This window comes from Fundulus heteroclitus, chromosome 9 (assembly GCF_011125445.2).
Source record: "Fundulus heteroclitus isolate FHET01 chromosome 9, MU-UCD_Fhet_4.1, whole genome shotgun sequence".
NCBI classification, from domain to species: Eukaryota; Metazoa; Chordata; class Actinopteri; order Cyprinodontiformes; family Fundulidae; genus Fundulus; species Fundulus heteroclitus.
Genome location: NC_046369.1, coordinates 19,791,145 through 19,813,191, shown reverse-complemented (window position 1 = coordinate 19,813,191; position 22,047 = coordinate 19,791,145). Strand labels below are relative to the sequence as shown.

Here is a 22,047-nt window from a genome sequence, read left to right as displayed (position 1 = left end):
GAAGCAGCAGGTCGACCGCGAAGCCTTCTCTTCACAGATATGTCTCCTATTTTTTTTATTTCAATAAAAACAACAGGTTAAAATAAAACAAAATTAATTTCTTTATTTTTTCATTTAAAATTAGGGGGAGACGCTGGATAAGACCACTGCGCATGGATGGTGACAGGGAATTAATAGGAACGTGATCCAGAATAAACTAAAAAAAATGAAAAAGCTGGCTGGTGCTTTGACAGAGAGTGCAGCTCTCTGGAGTTCAGACTAAAGTTGGAGGTGTTTCTTCTAGCCACGAGTCAAACAGAAGAATAAAACGGCTTTCTATTTAGGAGATTGTCTTCTATTTGTTGTAACTTAATGATAACTTTGTACAACAAAAAGTTTATTTTTCATCTTTTCTTTATTACAGCAGAGGAAGGATTCCCCCCTGTTTGAGATTATGTGAATTTGCTAAATTGAGCAGGATGCCATCTAGTGGTATAGTTTGAGATTGCAACCAACTAAGCTTGTTTTCCTTTGCTAGTTATATAGAAGAGGAGAACAGATTTAAGCTTTTTTTTTTTTACAAGGAATGTTTGTATTATATACCGTCTGCAGATCAACCGATTCTCAAACTTGCCCCCCCCCACACACTATATATATATATATATATATATATATATATATATATATATATATAATATATATATATATATATATATCACTTTATATTTTCTTGGGGTTAACTTATGAAAACACCTCTGCTCTGACTGAGTCCTACAGTGTCTAATGCAAATTTTAACTTGATTTCTAAGGTCTGATTGGTCGCCGATAATTAAATGTGGAGGTGCCCTCGTTGCAGATTTATGAGAGCCAGTGGGTCTGCTCCAGTTCCGTCACCCGTTTGTCTTGTTTCCTGCGCTTTGTCGTTTTGTTTGAACCATTGTCTGATTGCCTCCTCTTCCTGCTCTCCTGTCTTTAAGTGTCTTCTCTTCTCGGTGCACATAGCTGGTTCCCCAGATTTCTGTGTGTGATCCTGCAGGATACCTCTTTATTATGTAAGTTTTGATGTAGCCATGTTTGTTTGGGTTTTTTTGGAACATGTGTATATGTTACGTTGAGGCGTTGTTGTTGTGAATGCAGACAGCGGGGTGTAAATGTGTGTGTACAGTCCAAACCCCAAAACCTGCAAAAAAAAACAAAAAAAAAGATTAAAAAAAAAAACACGCAGATTGCTTTATCCCCCACCTGCTCACCTCACACTGGATCCAGATGTGCCATGATCTATCTTTCTGCAGCACGGACAGCAAGCGTGACAGAGTTCCTCTCTCACACACAGACGGAGATAAATGCTCATTGTGCAGGATCAAAAACATGTGCCATGACTAAAAAGAACGCTTGACGATTTATTTTTTCTATACGTTTTCAGAAGAAGAGCCAAGTAGTGATATGTAAAGAAAATGTTGCAATGATATGAAAATAAGAAAATCTTGCTGTGTGTAAATTATTCAACAATTAACTGTTTATATTAAAATTATGAATAAAATTATTGGAGAATGTGTCATCTCGCAGTCCTTTATTGCAGACAAGTCTTCAGATGCAAGCTTCTCATATCGGCTGTCAAGAACTGTCTAAATCCAAAGAAACATTTGTTTCTGCTAAATAAAATTGGTCTATAGCCATTAAACCTATTTGAAAACTTTTACAAATCAACATGATGTAAACATTTTGTTTCGAAATTAAAGAACGACAGTAAGCACAGTAGGTTTTAAAGCAAAAGAAAATAGCTTTTGTGCAAGGGGTGATTTTCTTTCCAATATTTACAGGCAATAGGTAAAATACATGGCCTACATTTAAATTAAACATCAATGCTGCCAAATGACCGAAGGGCTCGAGAAATCCCTTACCCAATTAATCCTTTATGGGCTTATTGAATCCTTTTTTTCATCCCTTCAGTCATTTGCTTCCTTGGTATTTATCACAGTTCCCATGTGTTGCATGTTAAGAGGTACTTCAAGCTTTCTGATTTGTGCATCTTGTGGTTGCTTTTTAGGCAAAAGCAAATAGATAAAGATAAAGCATCCAATAGAATATATTCTTTAAAATTTTTGAACATGTCTATAGGCAAAAATATAATTTACTTAGGTGGTGAAAGTGTGTTGGTGCTTGAAATGTTTTTTTTAGAGTCTTGGATAGAATACATTAGAATATTATAAAAAAATCCATTTGTTTCAGTAACGCGATTAACTAAGCCAGACACATCATATAGATTAATTACTCAAACTGGTGTTTGAAAGCCCTTATTTTCTGTTAAAAAATGTTTGGTGGCATATAATGAAAACATGACATTTAAGTAAAAAAAAATATACAGAAATGTGGGCTTAATGATATGTGTTTAATACTTGCTTAAACGTTCTTTTCAAATAGTATTTATAATCTGACAAATTAGCCTCATTGGAACCCTTATTGTAATCTATTGAATATGACAGTATATGAATGATCTGGTACATAAGAGTCAAATAAAGACATAACAGGACATTTATTTAGACTGCTTTTTGTTACAACAAAATCTTCAAATGCCGCATATAATTTGGAAAAGTGAAGTAGTCCTTATTGTGCATACAATGACAGTTTTTTATTGTTATTTCAGGGTTGTCTGCTGCAGCAAGTCATGAATTTCTTTTCATATGTTGGTCATATCCATCATTGGGCCAGGCACAGGACACCGTTTTAGTCGGTGTGATCCATCAGAAGCTGACATGCACAGTTTCAATTATTTCATAATGAATCTCAGCACAGGACTAATGAAAACATTTATTTTTATATACATATAATGACTTTAATCAGCTCACATCAGTGTTTATTTTGTTATTCACCAAACTATGCTGAGTCAACTTTTTATTTAACTTACATATTGATTTAACTCACATTTTTAAGATAGGTGTAGGTTAATGATTATTTTTTTATTTATTTTCTTATATATATATATTTTTTTTGCACTCTGCACATGACATTTCCTGAATTCAGCAACCCCTTTAAAAAAAAAAAAAAAACCTTAATGATTCCCAAGTAGGGAGCTTCAATCCTTTCATTTTGTTATACCTGCCTGATCTTTAAGGGGGCGCTGGAGCCCATCTCAGCGGGGTATAAGCAGACAAAGTCCAACATGTAAAGCTGACAACGATGGCCCAGAGTTTTTTTTTTTTTTTTGCATGAAGATGTAACCTTAGAATATAATGTGCTTTATTCTTATTGTCACGAGTACAAGGGACATTTTTGAAGCTGGAGGTTTTCCATTAAAATCACAAATATCAGACGATGTGTGACAGGTGGGAGTCACGTGGTTCTGGTGCACACCGTTAGTGCCGAGGCTAAATGAAAACCAGCAGCTCCATTTAGATCACCAGCCTTTTTGAGACTGAGAGCTGCTTCATTGGCGTTGTGTTAGAGAAAGAGCTACCAGTACTGACATTTGAACTAGAAGAGACAGAATTCACCATAACTTTACGTAAAATAAACACATTTTTCATGCTTTGTTATACAGTCATTTTCAAATGTATATAAATGCATATGTGGAAAAAATATGTGGATTGTGCTTTTTTTAGGACAGGCTAGTGGGCTACTTGCTGCCTGCGGGCGCCATGTTGGTGAGGCCGGGTTTAGATCATGGTTGTTGTTTTTGTCCTTCTCAACATCCCACAGGTGAATGTCTCTGTCCTCTGTTTGTTTCATCTGTTATGTTTTGCTTCGATTGATTTGGTTTTCATCAGTCTGTTCCCGATGTTTTCAGCTTGTCTGAACTTCTGCTTCCTCCGCACACCTGGGCGACCTCACCAATCACCACACCTGACCCTTGTTCGGTGTTGGTCTGTCCTGGCGTGTGGTGCCGGGGCCACTTTCTGTTGGCTCTCGTCTAAAATTCAACTCTGTGAGTATCAAATGTTTACAGATTATCTGTCTCTCTTTGGGATGCCCCTTTGTCTACATGTTTCACCGAGTTTCTAGATCGCAGTTCCTCCACAGACCTTTCCCTTCAGTGTTAACGTCATCAACGTTTTTGAACGAGTTTCGTTTGGTAAAGTGAAAGATTATATGATTCTGTTTAAATCCTATAATTCCTTTACTATGACTAAGTTTAACAGTTTTACATCAAAACTTTGTTTTTCATGAAATCAGGCAAAGAGCTCCTTATCAGTTTTGAATCAAAACTTTTGTGGAGGCAACAAAATCATTTGCTTGTTTGCAAACAAATGGTTGTTTGCAGACTGTCTGTCTAATCTGAATTATTTTGAACTGTTTTCCTGAAATTAAATAATTCAAATCTCTCTCTAGCTGCACAAAGCTGGTGGAGTAATACTTAAAAAAAAAAAAAAAAAAAGACTTTGCCCCTGGGTCAGCATCAAAACCTGGCCCTCCAAAAGAACCATGTCATTCTTTTTTAATTATGTATTTCAAAGGAAAATTGAAACTCATGCTTTTCTTCTGTTTCATAATTAAGTGATGAATTGTGTTAATCTTTCACATATAATTCCAATGAAACATCTAAAGTTTGGGTTATGATCTGACAAGATGTAGTAAAAAAATAATACAATGTACTATGTATTAATAAATAAAATAATTAACAAATAGCTCATCACTCCATTATAGAGGTCCAACAAAGAGCAAACTGGGCAGGCTCAAAAGCCATCAACCATCAAAAGCTGCCATAACTTTCAGCCGGCGACAGTCCTGCAGATATATGATGCTGTAAACAGTTCCCCTCACTTTAAACTGTTCAGACAGAGGTCTAATAGCAGCCGCGTTCAGTTAGTATTGTGAACAACACAAAAAAAATATATATATATTTTTTTATTTCAGCCAAAAAATCCAAACTGAGCATCAAGCTCTGCAGCATCAACCTAGCCTCAGAGACACAATATCCATGGCGCATATCTGCCACTCCACCTTGATGCAAGGGCTATTCAAACGCTGCAGCTGTGACTCTGTAGTGAAATGAACTTCCTCTCACAACATGTTTTGCAGACGTTAGCTGTCTGCGCTGATGACCACCGATGACTCAATTGTGAAATCACAATTGTTGCAGCCCACTATTACTTTTTAAGGCTCTCTGACTGAAGCGGTGTCTCAGTATAAATATTTAGGCTTTGTTATTGGTGACTCTCTGAGTTTTGTTCCCCACGTTCAATAGCTGGTAAATTGAAGTTGTGTTTTTAATTTTAGAATTTGTTCTTGTTTGTCTTTTGAGGCCAGGAGGCATCTTTTCTACCCATTTTGGACAATGCCGATATAATTTATATGCATGTATGTTCACACCGGTTGCATATGTTGTATTCTGTGTATCATGGAGCGTGACGTTTTATCAGTGGTCTAGGAGCTCTTACTCATACCATGTTGGCTGGATTTCCTTATCCACCTGCAAACACTGTCACAGGTATATTTTCACTTACAAAGCTGTCTTGGGTTTACTTCCCCGTTATCTCCTCTTCGTTGTTGATAGAAAGTATTCAGGAGCTTATTCTCTGCGTTTGGAGTTAGTTTTATTAAATGTACTTAAGATTCACACTGATCATGACAAAAAAATAAAATCCTTCCAGTGTGCAGCACCCTTAGACTGGAATCAACTGCAGAAGGACTTGAAATTGAAAGATTTGGTCTCTTTTAATGTATTTAAGGGCATTTTAAACCAGTTTATAAATAAGGGTTCTGATTGTAAATGCTTTAAGAAATCATATTATAGGTTGTTAGTTTCATTTTTTTTATTTTGACTTACCAAAATTGTATCGTAAATGTATTTTCATGTCAGCAGTGTTTTATTTGGTATTGGTCAGGTCTCTTTTTAAAAAAAGAGGGTTTTAATCTGAATGAGAGCTCCCTAAATAAAAGTTACATACACATGCATACTACAGACTCACTTCAGCATGCTGGATGCTTGAGGCTCCAATTAATGGCGGCATGACCTACTTTCTGATTAACTCAGCTAATAATTATTTAAGCAGATGGTCCACCCATAGACTGTAAAGCTTCATCTTCAGGTGGTCAGGAAATAATATGGTTTCCATCATTGCCAAACCAACACAATCTATCAGAACGCTGTGATTAATGTAAGCTTTTTTTTTTTTTTACAGCCTTTCACATCAGAAGCAGCAAACAGATTTCATCGACGTGACAGGAGTTGATGTTTCCCAGAAAGCACTTTATTTTATTTCGGGTTTAGAACCTTGTAAACAACTTTTCAGAGACACTGAACATAAATGGCAAGATGAGAAACAGTGTGATAGCAGCTTTGTTCTCCCGTTTAGGGTCCATCCACTCAGAACCCTTAATCTTTTTTTTTTTTTTTTTTTTTTTTTTATAAGACAATGCAGCTGTAAGAGAGAGACCAATAAATGAAGGGATGATGACCCATCCTCCAGTGTACCATTTAGATCAAAATGTAGAATAAATATACATTTACTTCAGATATAAAGTGTAATTGCTTTTCACTGTTTTCACTTTGTTATGGTACCAGAGACAAGAAGATTGAAAACATTTTTACTGCCTCACAGTATGCAGTTACTTATAATAGTTTATTCTATGCTTTCCAAATGGTCTGTAGTTCTTAATTCTTAGTTTATCTTAAGTTTTATTTAGTCTATATTGTCATACTTGTATTTATCTTGACATTTTATTATTTACGTACTTGTTTTTGCCTTATAACTTCATATCATGCGATGGACTTCATTTTTTTTAGGCTCCCTGTATCTGTTGCATGTTCTGCGTCACAACACCACATCATATTCCTCACACATAAGGATTTCTTGGTCAGTAAACTGAATTCTGATTCTCAGGTCAAGGTCTTTCAAAGTTTTCTGTGAACTTTGGCTGCTGTTTCACTCTTCCTCAACAAAATTCAGCCGTTTCCTTTAACCCACTTAATGTTATTGAACCATTTTGTCCTCCTTAGGCGAATCAAAATGTCAAAGGTGATTTCCATTGAGCTAGTGATCGGACATGCAGTGGATGATGAGTTAAAGGATGAACATTCAGGTCTTTGGTCTTTCCTTTTCCTATTTAATAAACACATGACTTTATGATCTTTAGATACTGCTCCTCTTCTGTATTTTTTTTTTTTTAAAGCGGGTGATTATCATCCTCCTTTCAAAACGTGTGGTCATAGTCATGTACAAGAACTGGACGGGAAATGAGTAAAGAAAAAAAAGAAACCCAAATGAAACCGAAAGAGCTTCGCAGAGCGTGAAGTAGTAGTGATCCAGACCTTTTTAAAAGATCCAAAAAAACATGGCTTGTTGAAATGCAACAGAAACAAATCCATGGGGGTTTACTACGTCTGCACAGTTCTGCTTTATGGCAAAATAAGAGGGACTCTTTGCAAGCCTTTAGCGTCGGTTCACTGCATGTCGTTTTTTTTAAAGCAACAAACGCAACGGTATGATCATCAGTTCCCCCTTCAACCCGTTTCTAAGGACTCTGCTAGTTTGCATGAGGCCACAAAATGTGACAGAAAAATTGAAGGTATCCTGCAACCCGGCGCACCGAGAGCCACAAGTCTTGGTGATGGCTGTGCGAGCGCCTTTTAGTTTAGACATTAATAGAGTTGTTGCTGTGCACGCAAAAATAATTTTAACAGTCGCAAAGAAAGTCCCAGAGGTCAGAGGTCGATGCTTTCTGTAAACAGCTCTTGTTGTCTGCAGTTTCTCTTCAGGCCTGCAGAGCAGCGTTGTGGGCTGCTGGTGAAGAGTGTCAGCTGCCATGACTTGTTTCACAGCTGCAGGGATGTGTGAAACGGTACGTCTGAGTTGCACACAATGACGAGGGGGGGGGGAAGAGGAAGCAGTAGGTTGTCTTTTTGCTCTCAGTGTGAGGATCAGAGGAGTGTTCTCAGTCAACACTGATGGACTTTAGCCCACTTTTCTGCTGGTTTTTGACTTTTTAAAGACGAGAACTGCTAAGACGTCGCGTTCTGCCTACAGTTTCATCCACTGTAAGTAGAGATTGTTTCGGTTTTTAGCGGAAACCTCTGCAGGTTCTCCAGTAACATCCTCCACAGTGACAGCTTGTTGTTGCTGCTGCTGATGCTCTATATGCAACGCAATGGTTTTTTTCTTTTCTTATCGTCACCCGAAGACAGCAGAAATGTCAACGCTTGCCTTCTTTATGCCTGTGTTTTGCTTTCTCGTGGGCAAAACACCCGGGAAGGTTGTCCACTATACACAATGCGGCCCACGTCACAGTAGCTGCAGTTGAACAAACATAAAAGCCAAGTTGCTCGCTCTACGGCAGGTCTCTTGAAGCAAATTCGTGCCATTTCAGACCAGACGCGTCGATGTGCGCCTCTGTGAGTCAACAAGAAACTGTTTCATTGCTTTCATTGCATCTACTTCCTTCTCTTTTTTTTGTTTTTTTTTTTTGTTTCTGCTCTATTTCCCAAAACAAGGCGCATACAGTATGCGAAGAGTAAAACGCTGCATTTCAACCATTTTAACTTTTACACAGTCTCTTTTTTTCTTACTCTCTCTTACTGTTGGCTGCAAGAATTATTCAGAATTGCCGTTCATTCTGTTTTTAGATGGACCCAAACGAACGTATGGTCATTCAAAGCAAGTAAAAGCAGAAATTCTTCTAAAAATAGAGCAGTAGATGATGGTTTAGAAGAATATTCTGTTGCTTCTTGACTCCAGGATTCCTACTGTTCTCCCCCCCAATTTGTTTTTGCTGCTGGAGGTAATCCCCAGCCTCCTGACTCTCCTCCCCTCCCTCCCTCCCTCCTCCTCTTACTGGGTGCCACAGCAGCAGTTGTAAGCAAGCTCCAGTTCAAGCTGGCCTCTGCTCCGGCTCCCATGGCTGACTCTCCTCTGAACCACTCCTGGCCCTCCTTCTCCAGGTTCTGGATGAAGAGATGGTCCTTCAAGAGAGGTAATCCGCTTCCTGGTTCACCTTTAGTGCCAGTACCTTTTTTTGTGACCCACCAGAGCTGGTAGCAAGCCGCCTCTTGTTTCTCCTCTGAGCTCCATTCAGTTCTTCTTCTTTCTTTTTTTTTCTCTTTTTTTTTTTATGATGTGACTCCTGCTTGCCATTGTGACCTGATTGTGGTTTTTGCGGTGAATGACAGTTGCAGTGTTTCAGTTCAAAGTTGTTCAGAAAGTGAAGTGTGCATTGTGTCAAACTGTGAGTTGCTGAACTCAAACAGAAAGCTGATCATTTATCTGCAAAGTGTCACATTCTGTCGGCAGAGCTGCGTCTGACCTTTTTTTTTTTTAAGGTGAGCGTTCACGGTGCTCTGCACCCTCCAGCACGTGCCACAGGTCCTCTCCTCCTCCTCTGAGCGTGGCCGTTCATTGCCTCCATCCCGCTTCTGTGTCTGTGCAGCTTGCCAGGTTTCAGACGGCCCTGGATTTTCTGATCAAAGATGAAGGCGGTCGCTTTTGATGTCGTTGCGCTTCAAGCTCGGATCTGACAGTTCTGTTTTTATCTGCGAGCGGCATCCGTCGAACACCGTGCGAAAACAAACGAGCAGCGCTTCTCTTGAACTCGCACAGGCACAAAAGTTGGTCACCGCAGCCTTAAAAACCTGCTCATGCTGTCCCAGAAAGAGAGCACGTTTGTTGTGACTGCTATCTTGAAATCTGTGGGCTTCTGCTTTTGTCCCGTCCAGAATGACTTAAACTGAGATGTATTGTCGTTTTGTGAAACGCATGTCTGGGGTAAAAAAACAAACTGTTTGATATGTGATGTCTGACTAAATTAAATCACCTGATCGTGCCCTGGGTTCCCTCTTGTGATCGTCATGTAACTTTTAAGCATGCAGAGCTTTGTGGGCAAACATGTGCTTATATTTCCTTCCTCGTCTTTTGACATCCCCCTTGAAAATGACGAAAGCAAATCCAAAAATATACATGCTTTTTAATAAATTCAGTAATTTGATTAATCCAAATGAAATTGTAAAACTTTTTATATATTTTTTTATTCATTACACACGGTGATATATTTTAAGCACTTCTTTCTGTGAATGTTGACGTTTTGCTACATATGCGAGCCCAAGACTCAGTTTCCTTGATGATTTGAATATTACACAAGACCGATGTGAAAAAGGGCGTTTTGGTACAGAGACGTTCCGTTGTGGCCGTGCTGTGGCCTACAGAATCATGGGGCACCTGCTGACTTCACATCAGGCAGGGTGAGCCACACCGCAAAAGAGTCGGCTGTTTAGGGTCCTCGGTCCACTGGAAGGTTGAGTGGAAGGAAAAAGTGTGGAACAAGAAGCTGCAGACATGATGGATATGCCTGCTGCCTTATGATGGTTATAAAGTACAGCTAGCTTCAATTCGGGGGAGATTCACGAGGGATGGACTTTCAGCTGGAGTCACAACCAAATGTTGTTTTAAGCGAGAGAGAGAACATAAGAAGCTAAAGGGAAGAAGGGCTTGAATATAAAATAAACTGAGTACACATTATATCTTCTGCTGTTGTGGGTCTGCTGGGTTGTAGAAAGTCCACAAACCAGGGCAGCCATTTGCCGGGAAACTTCCGAGCTCTTGATGCTCCACTCTGCTGACAAACTTTATGAATATCCTGTATTCATTTCTTCAGCTGGACTTGGCCTCTGCCCACACTGCTAACGGTACCAGAACCTGCTTTAAGGCAACGTAAAGAGGAAGATGAGGCGATGAAGACCTCTGAAGGCTGGTCACCTCCATGCCTCGCATCGAGTGCAGATAGTGGACAAAATGCCTGACATTCAGTGCTTTTGATTAGATTGATGTAGTGTTGAAATTTACTGTTTGGCTTTTAACTGGCTTTAAGAAATAAAGACTTGAAACTGTGTGTAGTAAATCAACACGAGTTTCACATTTGTCAATAGAAGTAATGATAAAAATTAAATTAATTATATTATAATTCTGATTTATTGAGATGCACCCATGTGAAAAAGTGTTAATTAGTTAACGATGATTAAAAACCATATTTTTGTAGAAGATATTCCACTTGAAGCTAGGGGCTAATTTATTTTTTGTCTTTTGGCTCCTCTTTAAACTGTTTTAGTTCAACATGTCACATCATGGAGTCTGATTTGCTGAGCACACGACTTGACTTGCTAAAACTGAGCAGTTGTATTAAGTTTTACGGTTTGAGTTTAAATCTTTGCACATCTACAGTAATGGTGTTGAACTGCGGCTCTTCATAAATACTCACGAAGCATTGAGTTGCTTAAGCTGACCGAATGCAACGAAGCTCGTATCTGTGTTGACGTCTTTACATGAAGGTATTTTTTTTAATCGTTTTAGCAGCAGAGTGAGGTCTCCTTTTTTCATGCGGAGCCAAACCGTTAAAAAACAAAAAAACCAAGCCGAGTCTGATTTTTAAAAAGGTTGTAAAGCAGAGCGCGCACACAGCCACGCACCGATGCTTCATTGTTTTGTCATGTCTGAGAAGAAATGAAAAGGCCAACCATAAAAGGCCACAGCGAGTCCACGGCTCCAGCGGCTGCTGCAGACTCTCCTCTGAGTTTACACTGAACACAAGAAGGATTTGGACACAAACTAATTCTCCCTCCGGGGAGGACGCTGCCCACCCCTGCAGCCTCTGCCGGTGATTTAGTAATATGGAGAACTGTATCTACAGTGTGTGCGTGTTTACACAGGAGCGTCGCTAGCTGTCAGGCAGAGGGTCGCGGTGGATTGTGCTGGTTTATAACATGACCGGGCGCTGGAGTCAGGCTGTAGGTTAGCTGACCACACATCATGAGCTTAGGAATCCATCAGGTGCTATATTGTGCAAGTAAAAAGAAAACCCCCCAAATTATTTTTAAGTTCTTGTTTCATTATCAACATTAAAATAATGGCATTTCTGATGCACTTGAAACCCTACAACAGTAAGACTAAGGTTTTTTTTTTTTTGTGTGTGTGTGTTTTGTATACAGGACTGTCTCAGAAAATTAGAATATTGTGATAAAGTTCTTTATTTTCTGTAATGCAATTAAAAAACATGAAACGTCATACATTCTGGATTCATTACAAATCAACTGAAATATTGCAAGCCTTTTATTGTTTTAATATCGCTGATTATGGCGTACAGCTGAAGAAAACTCAAAAATCCTATCTCAAAATATTAGAATATTTCCTCAGACCAAGTAAAAAACAACAAATTATAACAGCAAAACAAAATCAAACATTTGAAAATGTCCACTAATGCACTCAGTACTTGGTTGGGAATCCTTTTGCACAGATTACTGCATCAATGCGGCGTGGCATGGAGGCAATCAGCCTGTGGCATTGCTGAGGTGTTATGGATGCCCAGGATGCTTCAATAGCGGCCTTTAGCTCATTTGCATTGTTGGCTCTGGTGTCTTTCAGCTTCTTCTTCACAATACCCCACAAATTCTCTATGGGGTTCAGGTCAGGGGAATTGGCAGGCCAATCAAGGACAGTAATGCCATGGTCAGTACACCAGTTACTGTGAGAATCTTATGTCGTCTCTTAACCACTACCATACTTGTGATTTAGTTTACTGAACCAAGCTGAGTGTTTTTCAAGGCTCAGGAAACCCTGCAGTGTTTCGAGTTAATTAGACGATTCAAGTGATTAGTTGAATAGCCTACTAGTATACTTTTTCCACGATATTCTAATATTTTGAGATAGGATATTTGGGTTTCTTAAGCTGTAAGCCATAATCAGCGATATTAAAACAATAAAAAGGCTTGCGATATTTCAGTTGATTTGTAATGAATCCAGAATGTATGACATTTCATGTTTTTTAATTGCTATACAGAAAATAAAGAACTTTTTCACAATATTCTAATTTTCTGAGACAGTCCTGTATTTAGTAGATTCGTCAATTCCCATCTCTTGGTTTTGCGTTCTGTTTGGTTTCCCCCTGGCCTCTGATTTTCTTTGCTTGTTTATTTGGTTCAGCCATATTCTCTTCCATTAGTTTCCCCTCGGTAGCCTCTGACTCTCGCTCCATAACTCATTAAAAAAAGCAAAAACTTTTTTTTTTTCTGAAGCCATTTGTAAAATTACTTTATCTTTGTTTGATTTAACCTTTATACAGGTTGTCTCTCTGAGATTCAACAGCTAATTTATAAGAGACATGCCTTGATAAAGCAAAAAAACAAACAAAAGAAAAAACATTTCAGTTTAAGGAATATTTAATTGGTGAAAGGCTCTCCGGTTTAGATCTCTGCTGGTCTTAGAACGTTTTCTATAGGCCTAAAAAAATGTTTTTCGGTTTAACAGGAGAATGTTAACAGATCTTATTACTGAGGTGAGATGCTGTGGTCCTGAAGTTAGTCTCTCGTTTGCCACTTTGTGTGGTGGTGTTTGCTAATTTCGTGTTGCTTAGCTGCTGTCACCAGACAAGCTGCTGTTTTTATATCAGTGAAACCACAAATGCTCGGTGGCTGCTGAGCTGGCTGTGAGAGCTGCACATATGATGCCGAGTCTACAACGTCAACACTGACAATACAGCTGCTCAGGTGCAGGTTACATTATTAACACAACAGGTGAAATTGTTTCACAGTGAGGATGAGAAAAGAATGACGTCAGTTTTACACACCACACACGCATTGTAAAGACATTAATTAATTAAACACAGAACCAAAACAACTGATAAGAAAAAAAAGAGTACTTGGAGTACTCAAGGCTCCGCCAATCAGGACATTCCAGTGGACGGACACGTCTGAACATACAGAAATTTAAAACTGAGCCAAGTTAAATCATTACGAAAATAAGTACATAAAAGTGTCAAATAAAAATAAATAGACCTGTACCGTGTAGCCTGTTAAATGTACAAAGTGTTTCTACATCTTGTTCAATTCAAGAGCAGCAGCAGGGACAAAGCTGAAGTGAAGTTATAACCAGTGAAGTTATTGTTTTTGTATGTGACAGATGGACCTCTGCTGTCTCGAAAAGTACTGATGAATTTTCACATTTGGTCAACAAGCTTCCATGAGTTTTAATGGGAAGAAATATGTATTTTTTTCCCTAAATAAAAATCTGACAATGGTCCATGCATCTGTATTCAACTCCTTTTTAGTTGCTGCTTTGTCGAACTACCTTTTTTTTCTTTTTTTTTCTTTTGAGTTACGTCTCTAACGTCGTTAAAGATCCAAGGACTGCATTTTTGCAGTCTTTGTTCCTGCTTCCCTGTTCCTGGTGATGAAACTCTCCTTTATGGCATGATGCTGCCACCGCCATGTTTCAGCACTACTGCATCCTTGAGCCATCTGGTGCATTCCTTCTTAAGTCATGTTGTTTGTTTGTTAATGTCTTCCAAAGAAAAAAGAGAAGAGCGCTTCCGAGGTCTTTACAGTACAGCTGTGTTTATTTGGAGATTAGATTACACGCAATCACCACTTCCTTTATTTAGATGACGTCTGAGTGCAGTTTGATTACCCTGGATTTAATTTATGGGGTGCATGAGTAGAGAAGTCTGAATAAATGCCATGCTTTTCAGGTTCTAATTTGGAGAAAACAAAATTAGTTTTGGTCCGTCACAACCATTCATTGTTTCTTCACCAGTATTAGGCCTGTTATATCTGTTTTCATTGTCTGCATGGACCTCAAAGTATGGCAGACTTGTGTCATTGCAGGGTGCAGACATCAGATAGCTGCAGTTGCCCATGAAGTTGTATTTGTGTTTGTCGAAGGATGTGTAGTGAGGATCTCCAGATGCTATGCATGTTGATGTACCTAAGGAAAAGAAATTGACAAACTACACTTCACAAGAATCTTAGAAGTGATTTATACAACATAAATAGTTTTGTGCACAGAAATTACTTTTATGTAATAGAGAGCTACGCAATAGTATAAAATGTTAAAATCTGAGGCTCACTGAGGCATTCTTACCTTTAGGATAGCAGCTAGAAACACCATTAAGCTCTCGACACTCTTCAGTTGTATCACAGGAGTTATCAACACATTGAAAAGTGTAGTTCCTCAAACAGCGGCACAGCTTTGTGCATCCATCTGTTTAAAACAAAACTGTAGCATGAGCCTTTTCTTATAATTATCCCAAACATTCCCCGGAAATCTTCACTGGATGAGAGGGGACACCTGATTTCAAGCACCTTGCTGTAAACTTTTGCTTTTTTTTCTTGACGGGCTAACTACCCTAGAAATCCACCGTGTCAATAAAAAAAAGTTATCATTTATATAACCGTGCTGCCACTGAGAAGTGATTATAAAGTAGACTCCAGCTCCTCCACAAAGAAGAAGAAGAAGATGAACATAGTAACGAATAAAGAAAAGACCTTATCAGTCCAAACTATGCATGGGATTGTATTAAAAAGAAAGTCCCCCCCACGCCCCACTTAATTTTGATTAAGTACTTTTCCATTCTAATGTTTTTTGGGGTGTGCTTACGTTTTTTCCATTTTAACCTCTCAGCTCAATAGATAATGACATTGTGGAATCTGTGTTGTGTGTTTTTTCACACTCGAGGATAGATTTGACAATCATAGAAAGTGGTGAGGACCCAGTTATTTATGCTTTAAAACCCAGCAACCCTGAGATGATCTCTGCGGGGCCCTGAAAACCTTGGATGAGTCAAATGTACCCAGAATTTTATGATTCAGTCTTGTAGCAGCTATAATAGTCTAAATTAAGACATTGGGTTTGGGTTAAAAAAAAGGATCCAACTTTTTATCAAGTTGCAATATTTTTGAGCCAATTGTTACTAATGTTATCAGTGGTGGTTCTTGCATTCTTCGTGCCCCCATCACCCCCCCCCCCCCCCCCCCCCCCAACAAATCAAAACAATTCACCAAAGAGGATGATTCTGCAGAAAAAAACACACTTATGTTCATATAAAACAAAACTATCAATGAATGTAATCAAGTATTTTAACTTGCTGCTCCATAAATAAAACACAGTTAATGTGGATATCCCATCCAGTTCTTTTATTTTATTAATGTTTTTGTCGTTTCCTTATTGTCTGGTGTTAATCAATTACATTTAAGACTAGCATTTCAGAATGCTGAAGTTTTGTTAGAGCAAAGTTAATAAAATGGCATGCACAGTAGAATATCCCATTAAATATTCAGGTCTTTTAAAAGAAATGTTGACATATTGATAATCATTTTAAAAAGTATATATATCTGTAAAAGAAAGTGATTTAATTACAGGGAAACATCAAAATCTCAAATGTTTTTACTTCTCAAAAACTTTAAACAAAACTGAGAATCCTGGGTGATTTCCTGATTGGTGTCAGTGCTTCTCGTTTTATTTTAAATAACTTCTGTGAAGCACTTCTTGTAGCTGTATCAGTCTTTGACATCAGTCTAAGGAAGGTTTGGTCCTCTTCTTACTGTCAGCTGGGAGATATTTCAGGGATTTCTTGCATGTAAAGCGTCTGCACCCCACAGCATCTCAATGAGCTAAAGATTTGGGCTTTACTCGGCCCGCACTTCTAAAGCTCAGCCATTTCTTGGTGGATTTACTGATATGTTTTAGGTCAAGGACATCTTGCAAGGTTTAAGTTCTGCTCCAGCATTCATTTATTTAAAGGTGGAGTCTCTGATTTTTCTGAAAGTTTCCATAACTCCCTCTCTGAATAACCACGTGTGCATAAGACCATCTTACCTGCTCTTCCACTCCTCTGGGGGATCGTGTGAAAAAAATCTCCCAAAAGCTCTCTGGTTTTGTTTCTTTCTTCTGAGCCCTTCTTCTTCTTCTCATAAACTTGTAAGACAATTTGCTTCTTGAGATTCTCAGCCATTTTCAGAGTATATCGGTAAACAACTAACACCAAAGCTCACCGAGACATAAACACTAGAAACGCGCATGCACAGCCAGCAAACCTTAACTAACAAGGATCGAGCAGACACACTGGCATTAAAATGATCGTGTTGCATGTGGGACAACCAATAAGGTGATACCCCTGGAGCTTGAGGGACAGAGGCAGAACCAAAACTCTGACCAATCACTGCTCTTCGGTGCAAAGGGCAGTGATTGGTCAGAGTTTTTCCAGGCCTGCAGCTGCCATAGAGATCACATTTTTAACCTTTTTTTCTGAATACATGATGTATTGACTACTTTCAGAATGGAAGGACCATTTCATCCAGTATAACCAACTATAGCTTTAAGGATACTCGGCTTTTCTTCAAGTAGCCTCTGATACACCAGTCCTGGTGGACTCCATCGTTGTCAGCTGGCAACTCATCCCCAAACCATGATACTTCCAGCTCCATGCTTCATAGTTGGCATGGGAATGCTGAGTAATCATGTATTAATCCCTTCCTGGTGTAATAACCCTGTGTGGGATTTTAGCCATTTTAAGTAGGAATAAAAGTCCAAATATATATGGGTTTTTTTAACCAAAATTTGGATTTTTTTTTTTTAATACAAACTTTTAAAATAAGTATTTTGTTTTTGTTTTTATTGTAGCAGGTTAAATCCGCATCTTTGCAGGGCACCGGGGTCAAGGAAAAATAGCACACAGGCTGTCCTAAACTTTTTCATATACAATTTTACTGCTTAACAATTAAGTTTTGAGGCACATTTCCTTAGTCTTGCATAATCTACATCCTTATTGGGATTATGTCTAAATCGCTGACCTGTCACTTAATTACCTTATCAGTTATGTCACCGTGTAGGAGTTTCAAAATGGATAGCAAGCTTTATTTCTCTCCTGTTCTCCTTGCTCAAACAAAAGGTGTTTTATTACGACATTTATTAGATTAGCAAACTTTATTCAACCTTTTTTTTTTTGGGGGGGGGGGATTTCTCACTTGGATCTTTAAGTTGAAAGGTTGTCTCAGTTTCGGGTTTATAAGTTGACGTTTAGGTCACAAAATATTAATGGAAAATCTTCAATTGGACCACAAAGAGGGAACATTTTTAGATGTCAACAATATTTTCTTTCTTACTCATTGCATTTTGACTGAAAAAACGTCTCTTCTAGCTCTGAAAGGCGCTTTCAAATAAAATGTATTTTATTAATATTATTTGTTTTATCAGCACTGCATTGTAAGTTAAATAAGAAATCATTGATACAGGACAAATAGCATTGGAAGAGCGGTTCCCAATGTCAGGGTTGGGACCCTAGAGAATTACCATTTACAAATTAAAATAAATAAAATCAATGTCCAGGCTGTTTATGCTGCCTGTTCCCCTGTTCATCTGCCTTGGTAGAACTGCATGAATACTGAGTCGGGGTCACAAAAGTCCTTTTTATACTGTGAATTTTGGGGGTCATTGGATAAAATGTTTGCAAATCCCAGCATCAGAGGACCGTGCAGAATACTTGATTGTTGTAGCTAGATTAAACAAGAGGAATTAAGTCACTGTAGTGAATAACATCCTTGAAGAGTGAGCCCCTAATTTTAATCAGTAATTGAACTGAAGAATGAGTTTGAGCGGTCAAAAAGTCGCCTTTTTTACCTTTTAAGTGAGTTTGGTTAAACCCAGCATTTGCCCCTTCTGCTTGTGGATGATTTAAATACCTTGAGCTCATTATTGGCCACTTGTTGAGCTGCTCGGCGAAGGAATAAACTCAAGCTCTCCAACCGCTGACATGTAAACCAACACTCGCCCTTCTGAATGCTTGCTACCGGCGATGGTGGTTAGCGGCATCATGCGAACGGAGGAAGCTGTTTATGTAATGGAAATGTAAAGGAGCTTTCAACAGGAGGCCTGCGTGGGGGTCTGCAGTGGGGCTTTTCATCCATCACGCACAGCACAGATCAGACTGATTACACAGGTGCCATGGGATTGATGCATTCAGCAGCCCGTTTGCCCTTCCTTATCTCTCTCCGGGGCTGTTGAGTCTACTGTACTTTTGGAGAAACGTTTGTGTTTAACGAAAAGGAAAATAAATCAATTCCTTTTGTTGTCCAGCGTCCGACTGCAAACCATGTAGCCAGTCCTGTGGGAATCCCAGTACCCAGCTCGGCGTCCAGGCTCCCAGCGGGAAAGGCTCTTCCTGCTCGTTACCCCCGGCCTCCATCACAGAGGACGTCTTCGCCGATAACACCAGTGATGACCAGGTAAAGACATTTCTCCAGCACCTGAAACCATGCAGGTGTCTGAATTTCCAGAAACCGAACAATCTGCCCAGTTTCAGCGTCTTATTCCCAAATGGCACCAACGCTACACTGGTGCAAACATGTTCGTCAAGTGCAGGTTGGGTGAGCGATTTGCATCTATGTCACATGGCACATATCCTTCATTTGAACTCCAGGTTATAAGCAACAATTGAATTGAGTGATTTGCTCAAAGACTAAAAAGTAGTGACTGATGTTTGCCTTGGAGGGAGTTTACATGGATGCAGGTGCAGATTTTCTCTGAATTCATGCATAGAACCTTCTTTAAATGTGGGAAAACTACATAGGAATAAAGAATAAAACGAAAGAATAAAAGCTTCATGATGGCTGTTTATTAGTAATATGGTCCTGTTCAATGGGAATATTAATGAAAAGTTAATTTCATTCAGAAACATATTTCACTCAGTGAAACACACTATAAAATTACACAGACTGATTTTTTTCAGGCCTTTATTTCTACTAATCATGATGGCTTTCCACTTACAGCTAATTAAAACCCAACATTTAAGGTTATTGCATCAAAACAATAAAACATTTTTAATGCAGAAATGTGGGCTTCATGAAGTCTGTAACACCTGCTTAAATGTTATTTTTTTTAAAAGGTATTTGTAACTTATTTCTGAAAACGAGCCTCATTATGACACGTGCTCTAGTTTGTTGAACGTGACAGTAGCTTAGAAATGTAGTGATATGGAAATATTGTATAACTTTTTTGATTTTGTTTATCGTTCAAGAGAATTCAAGGTTGCAAAAGACGGATGCTGGTCACTATTGGACTGTAAACGGTTTAGTCTCAGTAAAGGATGTCCGCCTCAACTCTTGAAGGACATCAACACAGTTACATTTTCATACTAAAGAGTGCCCTCACACAGCAGCCAACAGGCCTGTTTTTCTTATTAAGCTTAACCAAAGCTATTTTTTTTATTTCTCTAAAACAGTGCGTTGCAAAGGTAAGAATTTTTCTGGAACTTAATGAGACAGTATTTTTCCTTTTTATTTTTTTTACAAACCAGAATCCAAAAACTATGGTAAGCATTTATGATAACTCTGCTTTTACAAATATCCCTAAAAAAAATCCTTTCAGCTTTCAGAATAGACCTAAATAGTAAAAAGCGTCCACCTGTCATGTAATGTATTACCAGCATCAGCAACAGCTGGACAGCAACATAAATTTGTAATGGTCTGAGAAGTTTCTTAGAGATCATTAGTAAACAAACAGTATTTTAAAGAGCTATAGGAGAAGACCAAACTTGTTATGGAGAACGTTTTACAATATTTTGCAGCAGGGATGGATTTTAAAGCCACGTTCAAAATGTTGAACAAATCATTTAAACTGCTCAGTCCATCCAAAAATGAGAAGAGTATCTCTAAACTACATGCTGGCCAAGAATACGGCCTTCTACCTGCACCAAAAGGCCAGGAAAGGAGAGCAGCAATCAGGAGAGCAGAGCTTAGGTGGATGAATCTTTCCAACAGACAGCTCTTGTGCACACCATAAATCTGTCCTTTTTTTAAATAGAAGACTGGCAAGAAAAAAAAGCCAATACTGAACAAATAATCCATAAAAAGTTGCCACTGTATAGGAAAACCAATGGTAACGTCATGCTGAAGAGAGGCGTTTCTTTTGCAAGATCAAGCTAGCTTGTCAAAGTCGATACTCGTCATACCTCTGAGCTTTCATTTATAACTAAAATAAGACATTATCTTCCTTCCTCTTTACAATAATCACTACTTTGAATAGACAGCCTTGATGTTTTTGGTCGTAACGTGACACATTCTGGAATACTCCTGCTTCGCATTCATGGTCTGCTTTCTCTTCTTGTGACGCCGTAGGACGCGTCTTCCATAGTCAGTGACTACGACTGTCCCTTCGCGGAGGCGGGCAGCAGCCTAGAGGACCTGCAGGGCTTCAGTTCTTCCTTCAGAGACTCGGAGTACTTCAGAGATCTGCAGGGAGAGTCGCTGGCTGTTGCGTCTACAGACACCGCTGCATTTCCAGAGAACTGCACGCAGCAAACTGTCGACTCACAAGTGTCTGTAAACACAAACAGCCAGACCAAAAACCAACCTACGCACACGGCTCTGAGCACACACTTCCTACAGGTCAATGCGCCGTCATTTCCTTCCTATGAACAGTCTGCAGATGAGCCTCCCTCTGACTCTGATGTTGCCCAGCTCAGTCCGAATTGTGCCGTCGATGGCGATGACTCCGCTGCCTCTGCGCTCGGCCTTTGCTGGACGGTCGATCTAAATGGACTGCTAGGATCCATGGATAGGGTGAACATAATTAAAGAACTAGACGCAGAAAAAGAGCCAGGCAAAATGGAATTGGATGGAGAGCCAGACATGGACAGCTTTCCGATTTTCGTCAGGTCCATGTCAACGTCTCGAAGGCACAGCTTGGGAGTCCCTCTGTCACCCATCAACTCTGGGAGGAGGTAAGATCAACAATGGGCAGCAGTGGTGGTTCTATACCGAATTTAGCAGGGGGGCCAGGGTTTTTTTCACGGGTGGCACAGAACAAAAAATTAAGCAGGTCAATATTTTATCGTTTAATATATTAAGAAAGCCAAAGAGACAACTGTGGCTCTGGGACTGCAGGTTGCAGACCCCTGATCATATATATATATATATATATATATATATATATATATATATATATATATATATATATATATATATATATATATATATATATATATAAAACGTGACACAGCTTAATTTTTTTAATTAGTGTTAGAGTAAAAATACAATTGATCCAAGTGACCAATCAGTCACAGTACCTTTGTCAGCATATATCATCGTAAGAAATGTTATATGGACCAGTTCTACAGGGGCACAGGCTCCTGTTGGCCCCCTTCTAGAACCGCCCCTGATGGGCAGCAAATACAGGATACGTGGAAATTTTTCCCGTTTAATTTTCATAGTGTGTCAGAAACAAAACCAGTTTATATTGTGTATATTGTGAGTATGTCTTAAATGTGACCATTAGTGTTCCCTCCAGCCTTTGACCGGGCAAACTCCTAATAGCGTACTCC

The 22,047-nt window shown here is 39.0% G+C and overlaps 1 protein-coding gene across 2 annotated transcripts in view; it reads left to right on the top strand.

Annotated features, from left to right (window-relative positions):
• Window positions 1-3,287: 3,287 nt before the first annotated feature.
• arhgef18b (rho/rac guanine nucleotide exchange factor (GEF) 18b) overlaps window positions 3,288-22,047 on the top strand; it is a 75,525-nt gene continuing 56,765 nt past the window's right edge. The window contains exons 1-5 of one of the 2 annotated variants that reach the window (XM_021324199.2): window positions 3,288-3,302; window positions 3,579-3,675; window positions 3,764-3,901; window positions 18,804-18,952; window positions 20,843-21,447. In XM_021324199.2, the coding sequence (XP_021179874.2) occupies window positions 3,615-3,675; window positions 3,764-3,901; window positions 18,804-18,952; window positions 20,843-21,447 (953 nt within the window). In that variant the 5' untranslated portion in view covers window positions 3,288-3,302; window positions 3,579-3,614. Of the gene's footprint in view, window positions 3,303-3,578; window positions 3,676-3,763; window positions 3,902-8,785; window positions 8,887-18,803; window positions 18,953-20,842; window positions 21,448-22,047 lie in introns of those variants that run through there. The other variant, XM_036141192.1, reaches the window with a different exon arrangement.